This window comes from Sphaerodactylus townsendi, linkage group LG13 (assembly GCF_021028975.2).
Source record: "Sphaerodactylus townsendi isolate TG3544 linkage group LG13, MPM_Stown_v2.3, whole genome shotgun sequence".
In the NCBI taxonomy this organism is placed as follows: Eukaryota; Metazoa; Chordata; class Lepidosauria; order Squamata; family Sphaerodactylidae; genus Sphaerodactylus; species Sphaerodactylus townsendi.
In genome coordinates, this window is record NC_059437.1 from 52,949,354 (window position 1) to 52,975,691 (window position 26,338).

Consider the following 26,338-nt stretch of genomic DNA (forward strand, 5'->3'; position numbering starts at 1 on the left):
GCTGCTTCACAGCCGCAACGCCCGAGCGGCGCGAAGCCACCGTTTTCCAACCTCGCTTCCCCAGCGGCTCCAAGGCGCCTTCCCTCCCCCCATGTCCAGGCGACCTACCTGTCCTGCGGCCCTCCAGCGCGTCACCGAGGCCTGGGGATACGCCCCCTCTGCCCTGCGACTCCGGAGCGGTCGCGCAGGGCAGGGGGCGTGTCCCCTGGCCTCGGCGACATGCCGGAGGGCCGCAGGACAGGTAGGTCGGCCTGATGACGGCGCAGCTCCGCGCCGTCGTCCTGGGAGGTTCTGGGACCGTTCATGCGAACGGTCCCAGAGGGGTCAGGTCAGCGTCATCTACGCCGACCCGACCCCTTCCGCCACCGTGCGGAAACGGCCTTCCATTAAAAAACCTCCGAAGAAGGAAACCCCACCACTCTCCAAGGCAGCGTATTCACTGTCAAACAGCCTTTACTGTCAGGACGGTCTTCCTAATGTTTAGATGGAATCTTGTTTCCTGTACCTTGAATCCATTACTCCAGTGGCCAACCAGTTCCCCTGGGGAATATATGTTATCTGGACTTCAAAAAGTATAGTTTTGAATAGATACCAAGCATTCTCTAGGGATTCGACTCTCTTGTGTTTCCCTTTGGCTCCTTCCGCACATGCAGAATAATGCACTTTCAAACTGCTTTCCATGCTCTTTGAAGCTGTGCGAAATAGCAAAATCCACTTGCAAACAGTTGTGAAAGTGGTTTGAAAAAGCATTATTCTGCGTGTGCGGAAGGGGCCACTCAGTGTCCTTTTAACTATTCCCTTCGTCTTTACAGACAGGCAGTGTGGTGTGGTAGCTAAGAGCAGTGGATTCTAATCCAGAGAACCAGGTTTGATTCCCCATTTCTCCACATGAAGCCTGTTGACTGATCGTGGACCAGGCACAGTTATCTCGGAATTCTCTCAGTCTATTTGGAACCAGGCAGTGACAAACCATCTCCAAACAGTTTCTTGCATAGAAAATCCTAAGGGGTTGCCATAAATCACCTTTGACTTGACTTTCTTTTTTTTAATTAAATTTTTTATTGTATCATTTGAATTTTACAGTTTATAGTAATTTTCTTCTTCATACACTTTCAAACAATACTTTTCCCCCTTTTCTCCCTCCCCCATTGCTTCTTCTTCATAGTTTTGTCACACAAACAGCAGTAAGTTCATTCTCTGTAGCCTCTTCTCCCATATTTCTTCTTTGACTAGACCAGGGGTAGGGAACCTTTAACACTCAAAGAGCCATTTGGACCCGTTTTCCATGGGAAAAGAAAACACTTGGAGCCGCAAATAATTTTTGACATTTAAAATAAAGATAACACTGTATATATAGGGTTTTTTTAACCTTTTACTCTGCTCATTCTGAGAAGCGCATGGATGCGCCCGCCCTGCTGCCTGTAGGGCGGGCAAGGATGGGGCCAGCGGCTCGGCCTCGCCGGCCACCGGGAAAGTGCCCGCCCCGTTCCAAAGGGGTGGGCGAGAGGGGAAGCCCGCGGCGCGGCCCAGCCAACCGTGGGCAGTTGGTGCACCCGCCCTGCTGCCTGCAGGGCGGGCAAGGATGTGGCCGGCAACTCGGCTCGTGGAGCCACAGTGCAAGGGCAGAAGAGCCGCATGGACTCTCGAGCCGCAGGTTCCCTACCCCTGGACTAGAGCTTCTTTCATCCAGTCCACGTATATTATCCATATCTTCAAAACTTCATTCTGTTTATCTTGCCACGTCTTATTTTTGGTTAGTATATCGAAAATATCGAGTGTCACTTCTTCCCAGATATATTCTAACCATCTCTGAAGTGTCCATTTTTTTCTTTTCTTTCCAGCCCAAGACTATTGTTGCATGGGCTGCTTTAATCATTATTTTATACATATAACTATATTGTTTGTCCTACCCTTCTGCCTTCCATTACACCCATGAACATGAAGTCATTATTTCTTTGACTTGACTTTCCACCTTCTTTACACTTGTATTTCCTTTACGGTATCTAATGACAGGGAAGAATGTCATCTTTATTACTTTAGTGTGATGGATAAATCTGACTCATTTAGAAAGTAAATAGAGACAATTGTTAGAAATTGCTGATGCCGACAGGTTTGATTGACACGGCCTCCTGCTGAGGGCAACTGGGTATACTTTGAGAGAAGGGCTGTGTTGCCCAGCTCCAAGGCAAGAAACGGTCCATGTAACGCCTCTCGTTGGTACCAACAAAAACATTGTACAAGCTTTTGAGTTTGTTAGAACCCTTTAGGAGCAGCAGTGGCGTAGGAGGTTAAGAGCTCGTGTATCTAATCTGGAGGAACCGGGTTTGATTCCCAGCTCTGCCGCCTGAGCTGTGGAGGCTTATCTGGGGAATTCAGAGTAGCCTGTGCACTCCCGCACACGCCAGCTGGGTGACCTTGGGCTAGTCACAGCTTCTCGGAGCTCTCTCAGCCCCACCTACCTCACAGGGTGTTTGTTGTGAGGGGGGAAGGGCAAGGAGATTGTCAGCCCCTTTGAGTCTCCTGCAGGAGAGAAAGGGGGGATATCAATCCGAACTCCTCTTCTTCTTCTTCTTCTTCTTCTTCTTCTTCTTCTTCTTCTTCTTCTTCTTCTTTATCAGGTCAGTTGTTGGGGGGGAAAATAAAAATTAAAAAAACCCAGATTTTTTCCCACTAATGTCTGTCTGAAGAAGTAAGCCATAACTTGTAAACACTCATGTTGAAATAAACATTGCTAGCATTTAATGTGCCACTGGATTTTTGTTCTGTTGAGATCTTAAGACGGTATTATCTCAGTTATCTTAAACGATGCATAAAATAGACTTCAGACCAGAATCAGAGCATTTTAAAAAGCTGAAAAGATAAACTCCCTTATTAAAAACCTGGCTAACAAGAAGTGTTTTGACCTGGAGTCTACAGTAAAGGAGGTGCCAGGCAAGGCTCAATGGTGAAGGCATTCCAAAGGCAAGGTGCCAGCACTGAAAATGCCCTTAGCTCAATTCAATTCAACCTTTAATGGCACATAAAATGCCCTTAGTTGCTACACACCATATTTCTGAAGGCAGAGAGTAGGGCTTGAGAGACAGATCTTAATTGGCGGGAGATCACAACCAGCACTCTGAATTAAGCCTGGAGACAGACAGGTAGCCACTATGGATCTTCCCACACAAGGATGATCCAATTCCAGTAAGCAATCCCAGACTAAGTAGCCCAGTCGCAGTATTTCTGAAGTTTCCACACCATTTTCAAGAGGATTAGCAAATGGATCCCCCACTAGCTTTTGAGATAATTGATACATGACCATTAATACTACTAGTAGTACTGCTAATAATTAGTAATAGTAGCAGTATCCAGCTGGGCAATCGGTGCATATAGAGAAGGGGGAGTTATAAAGTGTCTCACCAAAAGAAAAAACAAAACAAAACTGGAACTTCATCCACCATGTGCCAGACCGTCTTTGTTTTGGAATGGTCCATTTGGGTCCCAGTGCCTAGATCCAATTTTGTTTTGTTTTTCTTTTGGTGGGACAGTATACAGCCCCAGTGCCAATTCCTGGGGTCACATGGGGACTGCCACCCCCCCGCAACTGCACCCCAACCCCAAACTTACCATGGAGGTTGGAGCGGGGCACAGCTGTGGGTGAGGCAGCGCCTTAGGTGAGCCAAGGGCGCCATTTTACACAGCGACATCCCTGAGACCAATCCTACAACCACTCGCGGGCCCACCCAAACTAACTGTACAGATTCTTACATCCAGGATACTTTATAGAGCCATAATAACAACAATAATTGCAGAATGCTTCCTATAATGGAAGCAAGGTTCCTCCAAGCATGGCTGTGTGGACCCTGCACCTGGAAGTTAAGTCACCAATCTCCAGGTGGGACCTGGAAATCTCCCAGAATTCCAGCTGATCTTCAGACTAGAGAGCTGAATCCCTAAGGCTGTTTAGGAGGGTGGGATGCATTATACCAGCCTCCACCCCAAAATCTCCATTTCCCAACCTGGAGAGGCAACCTTCCCTGACAGATTTCTGCCTGCCATACAAAGAGGCTCTGGAATGCTGGAGAGGCCCCGCCCCCTCTCCTGCCACATGGGCGGGGCTTAAGGGAGAAGGCGGGGTAAGAAGAAGACAGACAGACAACGGCCGCCGGTGGAAACGCCGGCCTCGTTGCCCAGGCAACGGAGCTGCTGTTTGCCGCGGCTGCACCTGAGCCTCCGCGCCTGCGCAGTTCCCCTTGCCTCGACGTCACCTCCCTCCTCCACGCTCCCGTTGGGGAGCAGCTCTGTCCCCTCCCCTCACCCTCCCGCCCCCCCCCCCGACTGGAGTGGGGCGGGGGGAGCAGTGGCGTCTCCCTGCGGCTGGTGAGTATGGGGAGAGCCCCCCCCTCGCCCTCCCCTCAACGTCGCCCTCTTCGTTCCTCCCAGCATGCACCGCGTGCGAGGACCAGGGGGGCGACTGTGGCTCAGGCTGGGTCGCCCCCTTTCCCAGTGGGAGGGGACAAGGGGGAGGGGGGGCGGTTGGTCTTCTCCCAGGTCCCTTCCCTGAGGTAATTTGGAGGCAGGTGACACTTTGAAAAGGGGAGTCCCCCCATTTTGGTGTCTGCGGGGGGACACCCCCCCCCCCACAAGGTGAGTATCTTCTCTTCCTCCTCGTATATGAAGGACTAGGAGGGCTAAATAATGAAAATGTCATGGATTTGGTATGGATTGCACCCAGTGGAAGGGTGTTCGGGACATTGATTGCCTTATTTGACTAGTAAAATATTATTAATAATCATAATGAGAAGGTCAGAATCTTGCAGGACTTTTGAATCCAAACAGACAAAGCGTTGGCGCATAATACACCAGTCATCACAGTGATCCAGGACAAGAAAGTGACCATTGTCGGCTCAGCGGTAGGTGGTGACACGAGAAGGTCACTAAATACCACGATTTGAAAATCAAGATTCAGCTACTATGGCACAAACTAGCTGAGGTCGTCCCAATAGTAATCGGCACCCTGGGCACCATTCCAAAAACGCTAGTGCAGCACTTGAAATATCTTCCAATCTGCGAAATTAACATCTGTCAGATTCACAAGGCAGCTCTGCTGGGATCCGCACGAATACTATGCCAATACATTACAACATCTTAGGCCTCTGGATGAGGCTTTAATTGTAATGAAAGGCCAACAACCAGCTACAGAACTGGCAGCTGTGAGATTAAACAAAATTTAATAATAATAATAATGAATTTGTTATACATGCAGAAGAACATGTGATTAAACAGTCTTTAACCACTAATATATATTGCTGCTGAACCACATAGTTTCTGTTGTTATAAATCCTCCTTCTGCAAAGAAGTCAATATGGGGCATGTGTAGATTTGCTAAGGTTGAATTTGAATTTCACATACAGAGAAGGTATTAGTGGGCATCTGTGTTTATTGTTTTTGTTTGTGCTATCATTTCTTAATACATTTTAGGGAAGGAAGGAGCCTATATTTTTGTCTAGTAATGTCATATGTTAAATGATGATGGTTAATTTGTTAGGTTTGTTCAATGTTCTCTTCCCCCTGCCTTACGAAGGCAAGATGCACCCCCTGCTTTCCTGTTGAGGGGCTGGTGTAAGGAAGTAAGGCAGGACAATTCTTTTCGTCTTGAAGGGATCATCAGGGGTGGCTGTTTTGGTCCAGCTCAAAGTCGGACGCAAAAGTCATCAAATTGTGTGGCTTTTGTTTGAACTGATGGGTTCGTCTTCCCCTGTCTCCTCACTCTGTATAAGACAGAAGCGCACGCCATTCCTTTGTTCATAAAGCGGAGAGTTCAGAAGGGATCTGACCTAGATTTGGTATCCATTAATGGTTGCTGAGTCTCCTAAATCAAATGCAAACAGATTTAAAGCAGTGAGAGACGATGGTGTCTTTTAAGAGTCTTTGAAGAGCGGGGTTAAACTTTTCCTACTCTTCACACAATCTAGATGTCTTGGATTAACTGGAAGCATTCCCCAACCAGGCGAATGTTGTCCCCCTTCTTAGGAATCTTCACAGAGGTCTTCAGAAGGAATAGGGGACAGTGAGTGTCCCAAAGCTTGATATAGAATGGGAATCACTTTTTACCTTTTCTGCCTTAAAGGAAAAGGAGATGAGATGGGGAAGTGTCCCCTTTCTTACTCACGTCTGTCCGTGTGCTGACATTGCTTTAGGGACAGGTTCAGCCTTCCAAATAAATCTGTGCAATGTTCTGTCTTATGGGGCAGGGACTGAAGACCCCCAACCGTACAGGTGCAGAGAAGCAATTTTGGATGAATATAGACTACTAGATCAAATGGGACGCATCGAGCCAGTGTGGTATAGTGGTTAAGAGCAGGAGGACTCCAATTTGGAGAACCGAATTTGATTCCCCACTCCTCCACATGAAGCCTGCTGGGTGACCTTGGGGCTTGTCACAGTTCTTCAGAATTCTGTCAGCCCCACCGACCTCATAAGGGGTCTGTGAAAGGGAGAGAAAGTGAAAAGGAGTTTGTAAACTGCCTTGTAAACCCTGCAGGAGAGAAAGGTGGCATATAAGTCCAAACGCTTCTACTCTTCTCCATGTGTTCATCTCCTATTGCTCTCGTGCCCCTGTGCCTTCTGTTTTGCTCTTCCTTACAATTGTAAACTCTTCTAGGTGTGAGGTCTGTTCAGTCTTGTGCTTGTTTTGCTACTTTATGAGAAGATCTACATATTGATAGTGCTATATGCATATGAATAATCTTTATCAGCTTTACACAAGCGTACTATTAGCATGCATGTATGGAACATTTGGTGCAGGAAAAGAGGAACCTAGAACCTTTTCTATACCTGTTTTTTTTTAAAAAAAAACACAGGAGTTTCCCTCCACATGGGATTAGCTGCCTTTCCTCTCTTCCCTCCCCCCACATAATGGGGTTGGAGGAGGTAGAGAAGAGAGTTCAAGCCCACCTAATGAAGTAGGGGGAGTTATCTCAAGAAGGCATGGTATAGCAGCCTCTGAATGTGATACTCTGGGAAATGACTGGGGGGGCGGGGTCCTTCCAAATAATGAAGAAGGGGGCAGTCATTTTTCCCCGGTAAACTAAAGATATATTAAAGGCTTAGGGTAGTCCCCCAGCCCCAAATACAGAAGGAGCAGGACACTCCCCTTTTCATAAAGGAAGAGAAGAGGCCGAAAAGTAGATTTCCATACAGGTGCCAGGGAGACTTCCTCTCCTTCCTTCCTTCACCAAGAAAGGTGATTCCCCCATCTATATCTCTCAGGAGTCCCCCCTGCCTCCAGGTCACTGGCTTCTTTTTTCCAACCTGTGTGGTGTAGTGGTTAAGAGCAGGTTGATTCTAATCTAGAAAACTGGGTTTGATTCCCCCCTCATCCACCTGAGTGGCAGAGGCTTATCTGGTGAACCAGATGTGTTTGCGCACTCCTACATTCCTGCTGGGTGACCTTGGGCTAGTCACAGTTCTTCAGAGCTCTCACAGCCCCACCTGCCTCGCAAGGTGTCTGTTGTGGGGAGAGGAAGGGAAAGGAGATTGTAAGCCCCTTTGAGTCTCCTTACGGGAGAGAAAGGTGGGGTATAAATCCAAACTCCTCTTCTACATGTCTTCCCATAGGAGGGACTGTCTTGCACTCTCTTTCATTGGCAACAGGAGCAGGTATTTCTCTTTCTGCAGAGACCAGGTTGCTGTTGCCATCCCTCCTTGTGCTGCCTGGATGTTAGATGCACTTCTGGAATTGGGGGATGGGATGGAGAAGGAGGGAGGGAGGGAGTTGCTGTCCTGTTGCCCTTGGACAGCATGAACCTGTCAGCAAAAGTGTTTGTTTAACTAATCCTAAGTACATCTGAGTGCGAAGAGCCCCTGCCGTGGTCCCAGCGTCCTACTGGTATTGTAGAGGGGAAAATGTAATTTTGCTTTGCCAGTGCTGCTAGCATTTATGGGAGAATTAGCTTTAGATCTGGTTTCCCTTTCAGCTTAACAAGAGGAGGGCTTTCGAAGGGCAGTGCCAGGCGAATTTAGCGGGGGGGGGGGGACGGGGGAGGTGACCTTATTGCCACCGTCATCTCCCGTTGCAGCAGCCACACAGCGTGGACCAGAGAGCGGAGGGAGAAGATGGAAAGGTTGTTGCGTGCATGGGGAGGGGGGCTGGAATCTCGGCGCCAGCCCAACCAGTTTCCCTCTCACTTGTGGGAATGGTAGCTGTCCGAGCGAAGCTTCTCTCTGGCCATGGAGCGTCTCCCAGCCAGTAGCCGTGGTCGGCACCCTTCCTTGGCTTAAACCTAAGGTGGGAAAGGAGCGTGGGTGGATCTTGGGTTTGCGTGGCATCCCCAGAGCTGCAGCTGGCTGGGAAACTTGGAATTATTCATGTCTGTCTTTCCGTCGCATCTGAGCGCTTGCAAAGGTAGCGGACGGAAGGAGCAAAGAGGGGCTCTGGCAGCCCTGAGGGTGGACGGGATGTTCATGGTCCGCATTGCAGGTGCATAGAAGATTCAAGAGATTTGCCTGTCTTCTCCGGATGTGCCGTGCTTGAGTGGAAGGTACTTCTGTTGGGTCTTACACAGCAGGAACGAGCCCTCTCAATAATGCTGGGCTTGACTTCAGAATGGGGCTTGCTGCTCTGCAACCCCTTTTCCTTGGCGGTTGTTTGTTTGACTCTAAATGGATTAAGTGATGCCTTTGATGATGGCTCTGTGAGCTGAATTTGTGAGGGAATTAGCAGCTGTTGGAAATCTCTCTCCTTCGATCTGTTGTCTTTCTGCTTCCTCCCCCACCCCATGTAGTTTTATTTATTTCAAGCATCCGACAAGTTCGATATATTCAGATTCTGTAACTTAAACTGTGAAGACTTATTGACAGATTGAACTGCTCTCTCTTTTTCTTTTGTGGGAATCTTGGGTGTTGTTTTCCTGGTTGCTGAGTGTCATTAACTTGAAAGGTGGGGCAGCCATGTCTCGGGGAGGGGTAGAATGGGGCACCAGCTGCTGCATTTGGGTATCTTCCTAATCGTTTTGATGACTACTGTCCAATTAAAAAAAAACTACAAATGTCAGGACCCCTTGTCTGAAAGAACAGAATGGGATTTGTGATTGGCTCAGTTGAACTATTGTTGCATAGACAAGAAGAGTTTATTGCTGTTAAGAAGTACGGAACAGCACACCGTCCCTTTTGATGGATTGGCTGTCTGTCAAACTTTGTTTCTGTCAACTAGTCAGAAGGAGAATCTGCGGCTTCTGAAAACGACTCCAAAGGACACAAAATGAATGGAAAGGAATCGTTTTCAGAGTGCGCTTCTTGTGCCAAACGAGTTTGAAATCTGAGTTCGGGGGAAACGCTTCTCGTAGCTTTGAAGCTGAACGTGTCAGTAAAGATAGGCCGTCCACAGTGGTTAACTTAAACAGTATAGCAGTATTGTGCCAGCGGTGCTGGAGGACCGTGCTTGATTGCCTGCTGTTTGTAATGATTAAAGTTGGCGATGAGCAGACATTGTTTGAATCTTGGCCTGGCTGTGGGGGATGTGTGGTGTTTGCTCTGGAAGACTGGGGTCTGAAATGGCTTTTTCAGTAAATTGAGACCCTGGTGGAACCCTTGGATCCTATTGATTGGAATAGAGACTGTGATTGCTGGTATAGACAGCTGCAGTGTCTTCCTGGTATCCTTGAAGCCCTTTTAATAATTCAAAGAACAGGTGACTATCTTGGAGACAGGAAGAGGCTGTACTTTTGTCTCTGCTCCTTTTGTAGGTTCCTTACCCTCCTACCCTCCCCCCTGCCCCGGCTTGCTGCAGTGCACATTTCAAAGCAATCATATTGCAGCAACACCCCTGCTGTGTCTCACAATCCTGTGCATTCTTTTCTGGACTGTACTGTGGAAGTCTGAAATATTTTGCAGTTCTGTTCTTCCTCCTGCCATGTCTGCTGTGTTGCCGTGTACAGTGGGGCTAAATGATGGAAGGCAGGGACTTGGGTGGGGCTAGTTAAGAGGCAAATTCCCCATCCCTGCCACATGACCAGATAACCAGAACTTGTTGAGTCTCTGGTACAGCAGTGATCTAGCAGTGCTTTGGAGATATTCTTAACCCTAGTCATCTGTAATGCTTAAACAAAATACAAGCGAAACTGTTGTATTACTGAACATGCTTAACGTTTATAGAGCACTTTCATTGTTCAAGGAACTTGACATTACATTGCCTTTTTGTAATTCTTACAATAACCATGTAAGGTAGACCAGTGGAATTACTTCTGTATTGCAGATGAGGTGACTGAGGTTGAGAGGGGGGATGGATTGCTTCAACAAGCGCCTGTAGTAGAGGCCACTAACCTACACCAGCTCACAGATTATACATCATCTGTATGCCAAAGGGGTAAGACAAGGGGAAACAGTAGTCATCCAGACGACAATCGTCTGTGGCTCTTAGATTCCCAGGAGCACTCGTATTTGATATAAAAGCCAGACTCTAGATAGTTGTTGGGCTTCTGTCTGCTCTGTAGCCAAGCTTGGCATTCACCAAGGTCTTGTCAGCACTGTGCTGTAAGTGAGTGGCATGGTGCCATACCCCATTTGCCTGCTTGGAAGGCACTGTCCAGTAGGCGTGGTGCTTGCATCCAGGCAGCGAGAGGCGCAATGAAGCGAGTGCTTCTGTCTACACGAGGTTTCTTTGTGTCCCCACCCCACACCATGGTGACTTTGTGCAAAGTTTCAGCGGGTGGCCATTTTGGTCTGCAATTGAACAATTAGATTTGATGTATTGTTGAAGGCTTTCACGGCCGGAATCACTGGGGTGCTGTGTGATCAGATCCTCTGAAGATGCCAGCCACAGATGCAGGCGAAACGTCAGGAGAGAATGCTGCTAGAACACCGCCAGACAGCCCGGAAACCACACAGCACCCCAATTAGATTTGAGTCCAGAAGCACTTTAGATACCTGGAACTCTTGCTGCCTTTTTAAGGTGATCTTTGTGCAGAGTGGAGGAAGACCTAAGCTGGAGTTAGAAAATAACTCTTCAGAGTTCAAGGTGGTACAGCGGATGCCCCTCTTTTTCTATTTGTGATGTACACAGTTGATTCTTTTGTCCAACTGGTCAAGCAGTTTTGCAGCTGCAAAACCTTGTGAACTGCCAATCTGGTGGGAAGGGTGTGATCACTGCAAGTGATCAGGCCTTGGTCAGATCATTCTTAACTCCCTTTTCAAATTTTTGTCTGTCTTCAGTCTCAACTGAATGTATTTCTTTGGTACCAAGTCCATTGATTTCTCCACTGGAAAGTGCAGCCCAAACCTGAAAGTTAAGCAGTTGGGGCTGAAAGAGTTAGAAATCTCAGCGTTAATATGAAGGGTGAGTTTTACGATGTCCTGTCCGTTGTCCCCCTGGCTTCCGCTTTCCTGAGGGTGGTGAGTATGATAGGAACAGGTCAGTTTTGAAACAGCTGACTGGGAGCTTCTCCTGGACATACCCTGTAAAAGAAGGGGAGCTGAGCAAGAGCACAGCGGGTCATGCCTGATGCCTGTGCACTGACAGCCTCCAAGCCCACTGAACTTTGATGCTGGTGGGAATCTGTTATCAGGGATCCCTAACAATGTAACTTTACTTCTTGAAACATCCTTAGGGGGAATCCAATGTGAATTCTGGCTGTGGTATAAGCAAGAGGATATTACCACTTCTCTTTTCCCCCCTCCCACATTTTCCAGTGTGGTGTAGTGGTTAAGAATGGTGAGCTCTAATCTGGAGAACCAGATTTGTTTCCCTGCTCTTCCACATGAAGCCTGCTGGGTGACCTTGGACCAGTCACAGTTCTTTCTGAACTCCCTTACAGCCCCACCTACCTTACAACATGTCTGTTAGGGAGAGAGGAAGGGAAGGAGATTGTAAACTGCTTTGAAACTCCTTAAAGGTTGAGAAAAGCGAGGTATAAATCCAAACTCTTCTTCATCTTCCATGACTAGAAAACTGAAGGACACCCCCCCCTTTAATGTTTAAAATATGGGGAAGGGGAGTCCAGTCTTTTTGTCAGTACTGTGGCACAAGTCCCCCCGCCCCCCCCGCCGCCATCTTTGCATCTAAATTACACCCCATGGATGCCTTGTGTCTTTTGGCAAAAAAACCCCCTCTCTTGTAGCTGCTTCCTTCTCTTCTTCATCGGGATCTTTGTTTTGTGTACCAGGAAACATTTTAAAGAGACAGTATTGAAGTGTACCCAGAAGGGCCCTGCCAGAAGGACATCAGGGCCCTCGTGATACAAGTTTGCAAGAATGTTGTGGGTTTTCCAGGTTGTGTGGCTGTGTAGTATTGTGTGGCCAGTAGTATTTTCTCCTGACGTTCTGCCTGCATCTGTGGCTGGCCAGGCACAGATGCAGGCGATGGCCACACAACCCAGAAAACCCACAACATCCTAGTGACTCCAGCTGTGAAAGCCTTCGACAATACAAGTTTGCAAGAGTTTGTAGGGCACAACGGAGATGTTTTGCTTTCAAAAGGAGTCTTGCTAACCGCTCTTTCGCTGAGTGTAAAAGAGAGGGTGACCCTGTTCTTTCAACAGTAGAAGCAGTTCAAAGATTGTCATCCCCCCCCTCCTTTCTCTGAAATGGCTCCTCGTCCCTTCCCCTCCCCTTTTTATTTTCTTCCTGCAGAGCACACACTTAAAGTAACTTGCACTAGAGGAGATGTCAGAAGTGGGCTATAAATAGACACTTTTAAAAATTCAGCTGCTGAGGGCTGCTCGTAAGCGCTCGGAGAGGGGTGGGGCATCACTGCTGCATTTCTGAAGCCGGCAGACTGAAACCATCCCTGATTAAATGTTCAAGTGTTCAGGCAGCCGGTCCAGACTGGACAGCTCCTTTCCGGATGCAGTTTTGGGTGGTGACTCTTGTTGAATTTCAGGTGTCTGCCGATGTCTCATCTTTTAACTTTCTGAATCAGTATTGGAACCGCTCAGACGAGGATAAAATGCAGGGGAAGAGAATGATGTATTTGGGGGCCTGGGGGGGGGGGGGAGTGGTGTGTAAATAAATTAAATATCAACAACAAAAATCCCCCAGCATGTAGTAACATAGCACATTGGGAAGATGGCTGTATCTTTCCGTCTGATACTTGCGGAGGGGGGACTTGCCCTGGGTTCTGACAGTGTGCACTGAGAGAGGGCAGGATTGTCAGGGGACCGGCTGGCTGATACTTCCCAGTCAAGATGTTGCACCTGTGCAGCTGTCTGGTCTTCCACAGGTGGATCTAGATGGCCTGGCGCTGCTTTCATAGGTGGATCTAGATGGCCTGACATCTGTCTCTTCCTCCCCCTCCTTGTCTGAGCTGCTGTAGTCGTCGTCAGCTAGCTCTGCTTCTGTGTTGCTTTCGAACCAGAGAAAGTCCCTCGGAGGAGAGGTCAAAGATAGGGTGCAAGGGACTGGTCTTGCTCTCAAAGCCATGGAACGTCCCCTCACTGTCACTGGGCGTGGAGCACGGAGGGCTGGCCGTGACGATGGGGCTCCACCAAGGTCCTCCTTCTTTGATGGGGACTGGTCCTTCCATGGTAACCCAGAGTGACCCACGGCATATACATAGAGCAGTGGTGATGAACCTATGGTACGGGTGCCAGAGGTGGCACTCAGAGCCCTCTCTGTGGGCACATGCAAACAAAGTGTCCCCACACACACACACATCTAGGCTTGCCTGGGCTGCTGGGCTTGATTATTAGCATTAAACCTAAGACCGAGTTTTGGGGAAGCAGTGTAGGTAACCCTGTTAAGCACTGTTAAACCCCACTGATTTTCATGCAAAGAACTAAAGTGCAATCCTTTACCTGGGAGTAAGCTCGGTTGCTGGCAATGGGGCTTACTTCTGAGTAAACCCTCTTAGGGTCATGATTCACCAGTTGGAAGAGTTGCATGTTGCTTCAAAGCAAAGCCACCGACTACCACCAAGCTTACTCCCAAGTAATGCACGCCTCGGAGCCAACCGGTTTTTCTAAAACCTCAGTATTCAAGTTAAATTGCCATGTTGGCACTTTGCAATAAATAAGTGGTTTTTGGGTTGCAATTTGGGCACTCGGTCTCGAAAAGGTTCGCCATCACTGACATAGAGCTATAGTTCACAGCCCTATAGCCTTTATAAAAGCACCTTCCTGAGCCCTCCTGTTTTACATACAGTAATCCCTTTCACATTGTGGGGGTTAGGGATGCGGTGTCCCCCGTGAACTGGAAATCTGCATAAAATTTTTGGTCCCCTCTTCATATCTGATAATAGGTCTGAATTTCTTCTTTTATTTGTAACTTTGAAAAAGAAATAGTGTATATTTATGGTATTAAAAGAGAAAATATGTTGACACTGTAGAATACTATACATATATTTAATTCATTTCTGAACTTCTAAACTTTTTCTGTGTCGCTGGCCTTTGCATGTCATCTGCGGCTCCTGCGAAACTCCCCCCAAATTCCCATTTAATTTCTTCTGCTGATCCGCAATTTAGCAAAACTGCAAAGGGAAGAGTCACAGTGGGGAAGGGATAACTGTAGTTTATGAAGTGCCTGAAGTGTGGGGGCCTCCCTGACCTCCTTAGGCCGGCCACTCCATTCCATAAGCTCAAGTGGCAGCAAGGCATTGAGCTATTGATTCCATTGAGCTAAATGGCGTGGGTCCCACTGGAGCAGCAGTGGCATAGGAGGTTAAGAGCTCGTGTATCTAATCTGGAGGAACCGGGTTTGATTCCCAGCTCTGCCGCCTGAGCTGTGGAGGCTTATCTGGGGAATTCAGATTAGCCTGTGCACTCCCACACACGCCAGCTGGGTGACCTTGGGCTAGTCACAGCTTCTCGGAGCTCTCTCAGCCCCACCTACCTCATAGGGTGTTTGCTGTGAGGGGGGAAGGGCAAGGAGATTGTCAGCCCCTTTGAGTCTCCTGCAGGAGAGAAAGGGGGGATATAAATCCAAGTGCCCATATGAACCTGCCTGGTCCTGTGCCCATGTAAACCTGCCTGGGCACTGAGGTTGGGGGGGCTTTCCTGGTGGTCCCTTCACCCACCATGGTGTGGAGGGAGGGAATGTACGGGAGGGCTTTTTCCCTGGCAGGCCCCAGACTATGGATCAACTTCCCCGTGGAAATTTGCCAGGTGCCGACACATGGATTTCGGATTCTAGTGAAGACCTTCCTATTCACCCAGGCCTTTGACCTCCCTGATGCCCCCTCGGGAGGCTGCCAGTCTGGGATGGGGGGGGGGGATATGGATGGGCACAACCATGGTTTTATTATTGTTTTACATGTTAATATTGTACTGTTGTTTTTACAGTTGCTTTTAATTTTGTAAGCCTCCCTGATAGGGCGAGGTACACATTCCAAAAATAAACAGCAAGTAAGGTGGGGGCCACGATAGAGAAGGTACGTGTACCTGTGGGCAGTTGCTGGTCTTGCCCATTGTCCAGGTGGCAGCTGCAGAAGTTCCTGCTCGGATGAGTGAAGAAGTCCTGGCGGAGCATAGCAGCACAGGTGGTCCTGAAGACCTGCGGACCCAAAACTATGAAGAGCCAGGGCCTTAAGTTGAATCCTAGTGACTGACGGACAGCTGCCGTGGCAATTGCCGAATGTAGCATGCATGCTCTGGCTAGCAACGTTAGTCTCACTGGTTTCAAATGACTTAGAAGGGTTTAACTCAGGGGTGTCCAATTCTGGTGCTTCAGATGTTCACGGACTTCCTCCCGTTAGCATGGTGGCATGGCCACCATTGTAGTAACTGGCTTAGGACAAGAGTGGCCATTGCTGCACTGGGTTGCTTTCCTTGGAGACTTCCTGTGCTCCCAGCTGTATGTATCCCTCCAATCCTGGGTGCCGGAAACCCACTCCCTGGCCTGAACCAGGATCCTGGCACTGGGTCCCTCCAGATGTGGAGGTGCTCACTGCAGCAAGACCCTTGAGCTTCCCCATGAACCTGATAGTGCGATCTTGGCCGTGGTTTGTAAACTTGAACGGCACCCATCCCCTGCCTACTCCCTGCCCAATAAATAGTTTCAGACTTCCAAATGCCACTCCCTCCCTCCCTCCCTCCCCCATAAGCAGCATCAGCACAAAAGCTAAATTAGGAGTGCAAGCAGTCTGCACTCAATAAAGAAGGGTTTTATGAGCTAATTTCTTTGTTTGTGGCAACATCAAATGCTGGCACATCCTGGAAATGCTACCAGGGTAATGGACGGGGCAACCTGAGTGGCCCCACAGCCCTTTCACATTTCAGTGGGAATCAATTCAAAATTAATTCTCTGCAACTTGAGTGGAGCTGAACCCCTCCCCTGGCAGTTAGAAATCCTCGGTCTTTGGCTTTGATTGGCTGAGCGAATCATCCCATGCCTAGGAAAGGGGCGCTGCTTGCTCACTCGGTGGGGATTCAGGGAGCACTTAAAGAGTCAGATGGTGCGGTAAAGCTTTTAGCTATGCGGCCACGGCTGGCTCCTGCAAAAGACGGTTAATGTAGCAGAGAATATCGACAGCCCTGGCTGCGGCTGGTGCCTTAAGGCCTCTAACAGAACAGAGTAATCTGCTTGAAAGGGGCCCTCGTCCCCGGGGGTTGCTGGACTCCTGTGGAAGAAATGCTGCTTTGAAACAGTTCAGAGATGCACACAGTGTGTTTGACACGAGGGCTGCGTTACTTCTTTCTTTCTTTTCTTTTGGCATTCATGAGACTGCCTGCACCTGTCCCTGGAGGGAAACTGCTTTAAGGGGCTTGGTTTTGTGCTTTTGCTGAGCCTAATGCTCAGATAGGCAGGTGGCTGACTGAAGGGCTCTGAGCTTGGAAGCTGCAAGGGTTGTCTGTAGGCTCTGCTAGGCCTTCATCTTGAATGTAGATGTGGCGAGGACACTACCCTTCACTTCATCATCCAGTTGAGCCGCCATTGGTTGGGACCATTGTCTCACGTCGCTTCGGCAACTGCAGAAATTTCAGGCCCCGATTTGATCCATCTTTTTTTTCAAGGGAACAGGGCATCAGTGAAAGACCTTCATATTTGTGACTTCTGTCTCAGTCTAAACCCTGCTAGCCAGCTCTCAAATACCTGCTCCTCAAGAAGATCACTTGGTTCAGTCAGCATTTGTTGCCCCGACGAACAAATAAATTAGCTCATAAAAGCCTTCTTTGTTGAGTGCAGTCTGCTTGCACATGAATTTAGCTTTTGGGCTGATGCTGCATATGGGGGGGGGGTGTCATTTGGAAGTCTGAAACTATTTATTGGGCAGAGAGTACCGAGTATGCAGACAATGGGTGCCATTCAAGTTTACAAACCATGGCCAAGGTCACACTTCCAGGTTCACAGGAAAGTTCAAGGGAGGCCCTGCAGGAAGCAGCTCCATATCTGCAGGGACATGACAGCAAGGGGGTTTCTTTCATGTGACTCCAGATCTGTCAAATCAGAGGGCGGAAACAAGTGTCCAGTGGAGTACCTTTTTGCTTGCAGACCTCTGTGATTCTCCCCCTTAGTCAGCTAGCCCACAGTCCTTAAAATTCTCTCCCCAGGAGACAACCTTCTCTGTTGGGAAGCACCAGTGTACGAGATGCTGCTGGAAGTGAGAACTGTATATGTCATGGCAGCAGCTGCCTTAACATCTGTCTTGCACGTTGATTGATTGATTGATTGATTGATTGATTGATTGATTGATTAGATTTGTAGACCGCCCCATCCCCTAGGGGCTCTGGGCGGTGTACAACAACATCAACATATATCCAGTTTATCATAAAATAAACAATTATTACATACATTAAATCCATTAAAACCATTAAAACAGCGGTCAGTACGATAATAATACGTTGATAGTGGAACAAAAGAAAACATGCTTAGCAGCAACTTCAGCCAAGGCCTGCCTGGGCCATCCAGACCGAGCAGAGATAGCTTTTGTTGGGCCAGGGAATGTTTGTTTGCCTGGGGTTTCTGAAAGATTGGCTTATCCAGTGGGCTTTTCTATCTTGGAGGAGGATTACGGCATCTCTCTAAATGTAGCTCAGGGAGGTGACTGTCAGTTCATACTGAGGAGGAGACTTTGCATTGGAGTTTCCTCAAACTCTGCTTTGATTTCCTGAGGGGATTAGTGCCCTGAAGACTGTCTGGTGCTAATCCTTTAAATGTATTAACTAGAAAGATATGAGCACCCGGTGATATTTCCTCTTCTCCGTTACTCCCACACACATCACCAGAGCGTCTGGGATTTCTGCCGTTGTCAGCGCTCGAGCCCTCATTGAAGATGTCAACAAATGCACCATGGGAAGAATATTTCAGATTCTTCGATACCAGCAGATACTGTTCAGGGACCCTGGACTTGTGTCATCTTCTAAATGATGCTGGGCATTTATAGTGATGAGAGTAGACCTCTCTTCGCACAGTCTTGCTTTACTACAAGGGCTCCAGCAGGCATAAGAACATAAGAAGAGCCCAGCTGGATCAGACCAGCCGCCCATCCTGTTGCCCTGGAAGAGCCCAGGCAGCCAACAAACAAGACGTAGAAGCTTATGCCTTCCCTTGATAGTGTTTTTTCGTAGTAGTATTCAGAGGTTAACTGACTGGATGTGGAAGTTTCCTTTAGTCACCATGACCAGTAACCATTTGTGGACCGGTGAATCTGCTTCATCTCCTTTTAAAGCCACGTCATCACTATGTCCAGTGGCAATGAGTTCCACAGTTCAATTGCTCACTTAGTGAAGCTGGGCTTCCCTTTGTCCTGAATCTGCTGTCCAACAATTTCACTGCGAGCCCCCGAGACCTCTCTGTTCATCGGAAGCTGCCTTGTGCCAAATCAGGTCATTGATCACTGACTCTGACTGGCAGAAGCTCTCCAGGTTCTCCAGCAGAGAAGAATCTCTCCTGATACCTGCTGCCTGAGATCTTTTCTCTAGAGAGATCAGGGATTGAACTTGTTACCTTCTCTTTCTTTTCAGGGAACTCTCTCATGGAGATATGGCCCTTCCCCAAAATAGGTTCACTCAAGCCTAGCAGCGACTTTCCACAGCCCCCGGCAGAGATGTTTTTAACCTGGGGGTTGCACTGGGAACCTTCTGCAAATTCTTCCATTGAGTCACAGCTCAATGCCAGTTGCCCAAATCATAGCCATAGCTCAATGCCAGAATGGTCCAAAGGCCACTGGTTCTTTCTGCGCTTGCTCAGTGTAAGAAAAAGCAGGGTTTGGTCTTAACGGTGCTGTCTCACCCCATCCCCCAGGTTCTGTGGATTTCAGAATGGCAGCATCTAACTTGGAGAACCAGCTGCACAGTGCCCAGAAGAACCTCCTTTTTCTCCAGCGGGAGCATGCCAACACGCTCAAGGGCCTGCATGCGGAAATCCGACGGCTGCAGCAGCATTGCACAGGTAACGGGCCCAGAGTCTGCTTCTGTTCTTCCCAGTTAGGCAGAGCTCCAGCTCTTCCATCTTGAGGAATTTGTTTGGCTTCACCTCTCACCAGGGCCCTGGTCCCTTTTCCAAGGTAGGTCATAGAATCTGGGTGAGCTTCAGGGTTGTCCCAACATGGATGTAGTTGACAGACCTGGTATTTTCAGCAAAACTGGTCAGCCTCCCTTCCTCCCCTGTAAAATCCAGTTGCCCTGTGCTTCAGATATCGAGAGAACCAGGCTTCTGTTAATACTTACTGCTTGCTTCAGTCCTGTGTTTAGACTTCTGGTTGGTTCTACTGCCCTAATTCCTATTTGTATTGTTCACTGAATATCCCATCCTGCTGATTGTATTGACTCACTCAGGTGAGAAAGACAGGCTATAAATAAAGTAAATAAATGGTACCTCAGCAGGTTTAGGCTGGTTCCACTGCATGGCTGTTTTTAAAACTTTTAATCTGCCCCTACAAATAGTTCAGAATGGCTTGTCCCGCTCCCCACCCAAAAGCCTAATCAACAACCATTTAAACCAATCAGTTGTGAAACTATATCTGATCATCAGAAAAGGGCTAAAGAAGAATCCCTTTTGAACAATGTGAATGAATTTACCTATTGCGGTCTACTGTCCCAGTTACATACAAAACAGACAGTAAACAAACAATTATAAGGTAAAAGCATGCAGAACAATGTCAAAATTTACCTTTTGTAATAAGCGTTGTTTATCAAAGCTGAACCTAAGTTGTCTTATTCTTACTGCCTCTGAAAGGAATGTAGCTATAGCCAAGGTAGTTTGGGTGCTTTTATCCTTCAGTGGTGGCAAACCTTTGGCACTCCAGATGTTATGGACTACAATTCCCATCAGTCCCTGACAGCATAGTTAATTGGCCATGCTGGCAGTGGCTGATGGGAATTGTAGTCCATAACATCTGGAGTGCCAAAGGTTCGCCACCACTTCTCTAAGAGGATCTTGGTTAGTAGTGATGGTGGTTGGGCCTCCCACCTAACCAGCAATGGCATTATCTTCAACTGACATATTCTCAGGTAGAATTTACAAAATTGCAAAATGTGTGTCAGCGACTCCGCCTCTGTGCCATTACCTGGACAGACTCTTGAAGAACAGGGGACGCCTGCAAGTCTACCATGGAGCACCTCTGAGAGAAACACGTTCAATCTGGCCGTGGTGAAAAGCGTTCAATAATGGGTATTTGAATGATATGGTTTTGCAAGCCTCTGGAAGCTTAATGAAGATGGGAGGTTTTGGTGCTGCTTCTGGAAGCCCATTTCAAAGTCTTGGAATAACACTAGAAAATCTCTGAGCGTGGGCAGTAGGGGGGGGTGAGCATTGGAAGGAAGGAGAGCACTCGGTAAGCAGAAGCTGCTGGGAGGGGTGGGGCTGGCCCAGGAGTCCTTCCGACCTGTGGATTGCTGCGACATCTGTTTGAGCATAGTGAAACAGAAGAAGGGTCATGTTGGCTCTGGCTTGAGGGCCTTTTCATTCATTCTGTTTCCACCAGCGGCCAGCCGGAGTCTGCCAATAGGGCGCAAATGCGCTCGCCTTCTATGGGTATTTGTCCCCATTGATCAGTGCAAACAGTGAGACAGCCTTCCTGTATATTTACTCGTTCATTCTTACATTTAACCTCTAAATAGGATAATGACCATGTGTAGGAGGCACCCTAAAAGACTGTAAAGCCTCTCAAACACATTTTGTGGGAAATGTTCCATTTATTTATGTGTATGAAGATGACATTTCTGCAGTTTCTTAAACTATTTTTTGTCTTTCAGATCTGACGTATGAGTTGACCCTCAAAAGTTCAGACTTGACAGGTAAAGGAACCCAGGCTACGTAGCGAGGAGAGTGCCTTTTCTTTAACAAAGGCTTTCCCACCCTGGGCTACATCGTGATGAGATGGCTGTTGGAAAAAAATGTCTTGCCTTGCAGAGCAGCAGTGATGGGGCTCTGTGCTTTGGGCCCCTCCTCCTCCCCGGCCTTCAGCGAGGAGAATGCTGCTGCTTTTCCTTTAGAACTTATGAGTCACCAGCAATGTTCCCTCTAACCTTTCCCCACCACTGAGTGGACCTTTGTAGGGCATATCCTCTGGGCACTTAGTAGTTCCCCTGCCTTTGATCCTGCCTGTTCCATATTGAGCCCTTTCTCTCTCCTGTCTCAGGAACATGCAGCCACACTTCACAGGTGCCAGAGCCACACCTCCCTTTCCTGAGGAAGGGAGCTTTGACTCTCAAAGGCTTACACTTGGAAAAGCTGTGTGGGGCTGAAAGGGGCTACTGAGCTTGAATCTTGCACCTTCCTTTCTGGGCATTCGCTGCTGCCCTTGAGTCCCAGTGAGTCCGCAGCAGTTGCCTGTGTTCTCCTTTTAAAGCCCTGGTGGTATTGCAGCCTTTACTCTGGGAGGCTATAGACAGGGACTCTCCGTTGTAAGTTGGGGCATGTTTTCATGCTTCCCGGTCTGAGAAATTCTGATACCCTGGCAGTCCAAGGGCTCAGCTTCTTTTGCCTGAGGAGCACACACCACTTCAGTCGGTTTCTTCCCATGCACTCCAGTAAATTTCTCCCTCTCTCTTCTGTCCCAAAATGGTTGAAAGGAGCACGGTGCTGCTTTCCAAACTTGGGGAGAGCATTTCTGCACCCTCATGAATTGGTTCCTATTTTTAGCATAGAAGATGAATGTTCAGACTTGGGGCTATGCGAGGCTTGTGTGATAAAGGCTGTGTCTGGTGTGAAACTCTTCCTCTCCGTTCTTTTAGAAAATGGGAGTTCAAGGAGCGAAGAACTCAAGAGAAAGTGCGAAGAGCTGGAGGCTCAGCTCAAAGTGAAAGAGGCCGAAAACAATGAGTTGCTAAAGGAACTGGAGCAAAAAAATGCCATGATCAGGGTGCTGGAGAACACCATCAAGGAGAGAGAGAAGAAGTACCTGGAAGAGCTCAAAATGAAAAGCCACAAGCTAAACATGCTGTCGAGTGAACTGGAGCAGCGGGCGAGCACAATTGCGTACCTCACTTCGCAGCTGCACGCGACGAAGAAAAAGCTGATGAGCTCGAGCGGGACTTCCGACAGCTCCCCTTCCGGAAGCCCCGTGCTGTCAAGCTATAAGCCAGCCCCTCCCAAAGAGAAGCTCCCAGAGACTCCACGGCGCAGAATGAAGAAGAGTCTGTCCGCCCCGCTGAACCCGGAATTCGAGGAGGCCTACAGGTTAGGATCGGATAGTCGGAAGCTGCTGTTGCGGGAGCCTCTCGACGCCATGCCTGATCCTACCCCCTTTTTACTGGCCAGGGAAACTGCTGAGATCCACCTGGTCAAAGAGAGGCCTTTAGTCATTCCACCCATTCCTTCCGAGCGCCCCTGTGCGGAGCCCCACAGCCCGGCTCGGGAGAAGCAGCACAGGGCTCACGTGGGCGTGGCTCACCGCATCCATCATGTAACTCCTCCCCAGGCTCCACCAGAGGTTGAGACGCTAGCGGTGGATCAGGTGAATGGGAGCAAAGTGGTCCGAAAGCATTCGGGGACAGACAGAACTGTTTAAGCCAGCTGTTTGGGGAAGGGGGGGTGACTCTCTTATGCACTGTGATCACAAATGGGGTTAATTGCATCTGCAGTAAATTTATTTTCACTTTTTCGAATGCCCCCCCTCCCCACCCCCGCATGCCAAATGTTTTCCATCACTAAAATAACCTCCTTTGGTGGAACCGCCCCGCCCCACTCTGACTGTGTCCATATTTGCAGACTCTCTGCTTAATGAAACGCTGTGGCCAAACTGACTGCTTGCTTCTGATGCTCCGTCATTTATTCTAAAGCGCACTTTGTGGGCGAGCGCCCAGGCAACAATCTGCATTATTAATCCGTAGTAATGACAGAAACAGTCTCCTGATAACCTTGCGGCATTGTGTTATTGGCTGCTCACGGTTCCAGCCTCTCTTGTATGTATCACTTCATGCACAGTCCAGACAAATCCTCCGGCGGGGAGGGAGCAGGGAAGGGGGGGGGGCACAGCTGACCATGATGCAGATGTTTGCGTGTGAAGAGCCCTCCCCACAGCCATCACCTGATCCTGATCACAGTGTTCATGTTTTCTGTTAAATTTTTATCTTGAGCTACTGAATCCCAACAAACTCTATTTTGTTAACCCTTGCTGGTCTTGTTTGGTGTCCTTTTGTTCAGCATTGGAGTACAACAGTCGCAACTGGCTCTTCCCATGAAAAGGGTCAGATCTCTCAGCTACCTAAAACACAAGGTGGGCTTTTATGGCTTCTACTGGTCTGAAAAGGTAGATCAGCGTGACACAGTATTTGGGGAGGATCCAAAATACTCCTTCAGCCCAGGTTGGTCCTGTCTTTATGTGAGATTGATGGCAGGCTCCCTGGGGGCGGGGGGGGGGGGGGGCTTGAGTAATGTGGTGTATGGGAGGGAAAGGTGGATTGCCTTTGGGCTGTTTCTTCCAGCTTTTGTCCAGCCAGGAGCACAGGTAGCTGCTTTGCAGACAGACCATGAGAGGCTCAGTTTTAAGCCGACTGTCCCGTTTGATTGCTCAAGGAAGTCTAAATGCCATAGGTGTGCACTTCGTGGTCTATGGCCGCTACAGGGCATCTCAACCCACAACTGTTCTCCTCCGAGGTAGAGTCAAGACAAGACAGTGGAACCCAAATGCTGGACACATAAGTCACTGACAAAGGCGCTGAGTCATTTTAGTCTTTGTCAGATAAGCATAAAAATAGCTCCACTGTCTGGTAAAGATGGAGGTCACTTTCCATCTGCATTTGAGGGTGAAAATGTGCCTTCTGCTCAGCTCTCACCGTAGCCAAAGGGAAAGAGCAGCACGCTTCACTCTAGGATGTAACATAGCAAGGCATGTGGCTAATTCTGAGTAATGTTTGGCTCAGTGGCTGGTTTCTTGGACATGGAACCAATTCAAAGAGCTGTTTCTTTTTCATTGGCACGTCTTTAAACTGCACCTCTTTAAACTATCAAGGCTGTGTGATGCAAAAGAACTAATGGCAGATGGCAGCCAATGGTGTTAGCTGTATATAGTCTTGTTCAGGAAATATCCTGCCACAGCTCTGCAAAAACGGGGGGGGAGGGGGGGGCTTCACTTTCACAGAAAGCCATGTGAACACCTTTTGGACCACTGGGCCCATTTAAGTTTACTCCTGAAAACCCCTTAACATTGACCTGCTCCATTTCCCCACACCGTCTACCCATTCCTGCCTCCCTGATGCATTTATTCTGTAAATTTGTCTTTATGTATTGGGATTTTTCTTCTTAAGTAAGCACTTAAGTCTCTCCTGGAGACTGTTAAAGGGAAATTTTTACTTTTAACCAGACACCCTTTTTAAATGTATTGCATTAACCACCACTGGGTTTGATCACTTCTCTCTGTCTTCTATTTACTCCCATGTCCAGTGATGGAAAGCAGCCTAAGGTTCTGGGAGAACTGTACTGTAACATTAAAAATGCTTTCAACCTTTCTTACAATCCTGTGACCCCCACATATATGGCAGTCTGTGTCTGATTTCACTGGGAATCCCGCTTGGCACCAGCTAAGCTGACGAATATTCAAATAAAAAATAGTGTTGCACTTGCTTGCAATTGTTGTCCATCAAGTGGTCTTCTGTGCAGGCACCCATTGGGACTGCACATGTATAGGCCAGCCACAGAAAAGATTTCTAAAGGTTTCTAGCAGACTAGGAGCGCCTTTCCTCCTGCTGGCGTTTTCCCACCAAAACAATCACATGACCGGGAGGAGGGACACTACTCCTGCAGTTCTCTCCATGCCGCTGCTGGAGACCCAAGAAACTAAGGTTCCAGAGAGTTCACCGTGAAGCAGGAGGGAGGGATGTGTGTCTACACAGAAGACGACTTGATGAACAACAGTTGCAGGTAAGTACAACACTGTTTTTCATCTCCATGGCTTCTGTGCAGTCCCACTGGGTTAAGGAGGCAGGTGTGAAGCTCTCAATGGAAGAAGCCATAGAAGACCACCTTCCCAACAGTTGCTTAGCATACCATATCACAACATTCACCCAGAACTGTCTTATAACGGAGCAGGAAGCTCTCTAAGTATCCCTGCTGAAATATATGCGGGAACATAGCAAAGAAAAACAGACCTCTGTTGAAGAGAGGTGTGATGCATTAAAAGGCCCTGAAGGGCCATGCACCATGGACAGAGTGTGATAGCTCCTACCAGCCCACAAGGGCGGGCGGGCTGAGGGTGCTAACTGGAGGTTCTTGGAGCTTACAAGTCCTAACAGACCAAAACCTAAGAAAAGTCACATTCCAGACATTAAGGAGTGCACAGATGTTTGGCACCAGAAACAAGCGCAGGGACAGTATTGTGAGCCATGAGGACTGAGAGACAATCCCTGGTAGGGAATCCTACCTCGGACATCAGACCTCCTAACCTTATGCCAGTTCACAAATAGAGGAAGCCTAGGTTAAAACCTATAAGTCCTCATTTCACAGCTGTAAGCACTACATACAAAAATCAAAACAAAACGCTATTATAATGAAACCCCAGGGAAGTGCAAAAAAAATCATGAGAGTTATGTCTTTGTTTGTAATATCCTTAGAGAGCCAGTAAGGAGGAGGAAAGTTTAGAGAATTTGAATTCCAACCAGTGGCCAAAACATAATCAAACAGCACAAGATACTGGGCCCAAACCCTGTTACATCCCCTCACAGAGACTCTTTTCCACTTAAAGGTACAAGATCTGGTAGTGAAGAAGTGGTGCTTGCCACTCAGAAAAGCCTGAGGCCACTATTACAATGCAGGAAAGGAGCTGATTAAATGGCAGAGGGACTCTCTGCAGCAACGGTAGAGAAGTCTATGAATAAGACAACCTACCAGAATATTAAGACAGTAATACACATAATCAGATGATCTTGGCCTTGATCTGAAATGGCCCAGGCTAACCTGATCTCGTCAGATCTCAGAAGCCAAGCAGGATTGGCCCTGGTCAGAACATGGATGGGAGGCCATCAGTGGCAAACGACCTCTGATAGTATCT

At 48.2% G+C, this 26,338-nt stretch overlaps 1 protein-coding gene across 4 annotated transcripts; it reads left to right on the plus strand.

Moving 5' to 3' along the window:
- Window positions 1-4,205: 4,205 nt before the first annotated feature.
- CCDC92 (coiled-coil domain containing 92) lies at window positions 4,206-24,800 on the plus strand. Of its 4 annotated transcripts, none has more exons than XM_048513933.1 (4): window positions 4,206-4,359; window positions 19,153-19,299; window positions 21,105-21,146; window positions 22,086-24,800. In XM_048513933.1, the coding sequence occupies exons 2-4, from the start codon at window positions 19,170-19,172 to the stop codon at window positions 22,859-22,861; spliced, it is 948 nt and encodes a 315-aa protein (XP_048369890.1). In that variant the 5' UTR covers window positions 4,206-4,359; window positions 19,153-19,169; the 3' UTR covers window positions 22,862-24,800. The 4 variants fall into 4 exon arrangements, with proteins under 4 accessions (XP_048369890.1, XP_048369892.1, XP_048369891.1 ...); XM_048513935.1 differs by lacking the exon at window positions 4,206-4,359 and adding an exon at window positions 4,487-4,626; XM_048513934.1 differs by lacking the exon at window positions 4,206-4,359 and adding an exon at window positions 8,055-8,269.
- Window positions 24,801-26,338: the final 1,538 nt, after the last annotated feature.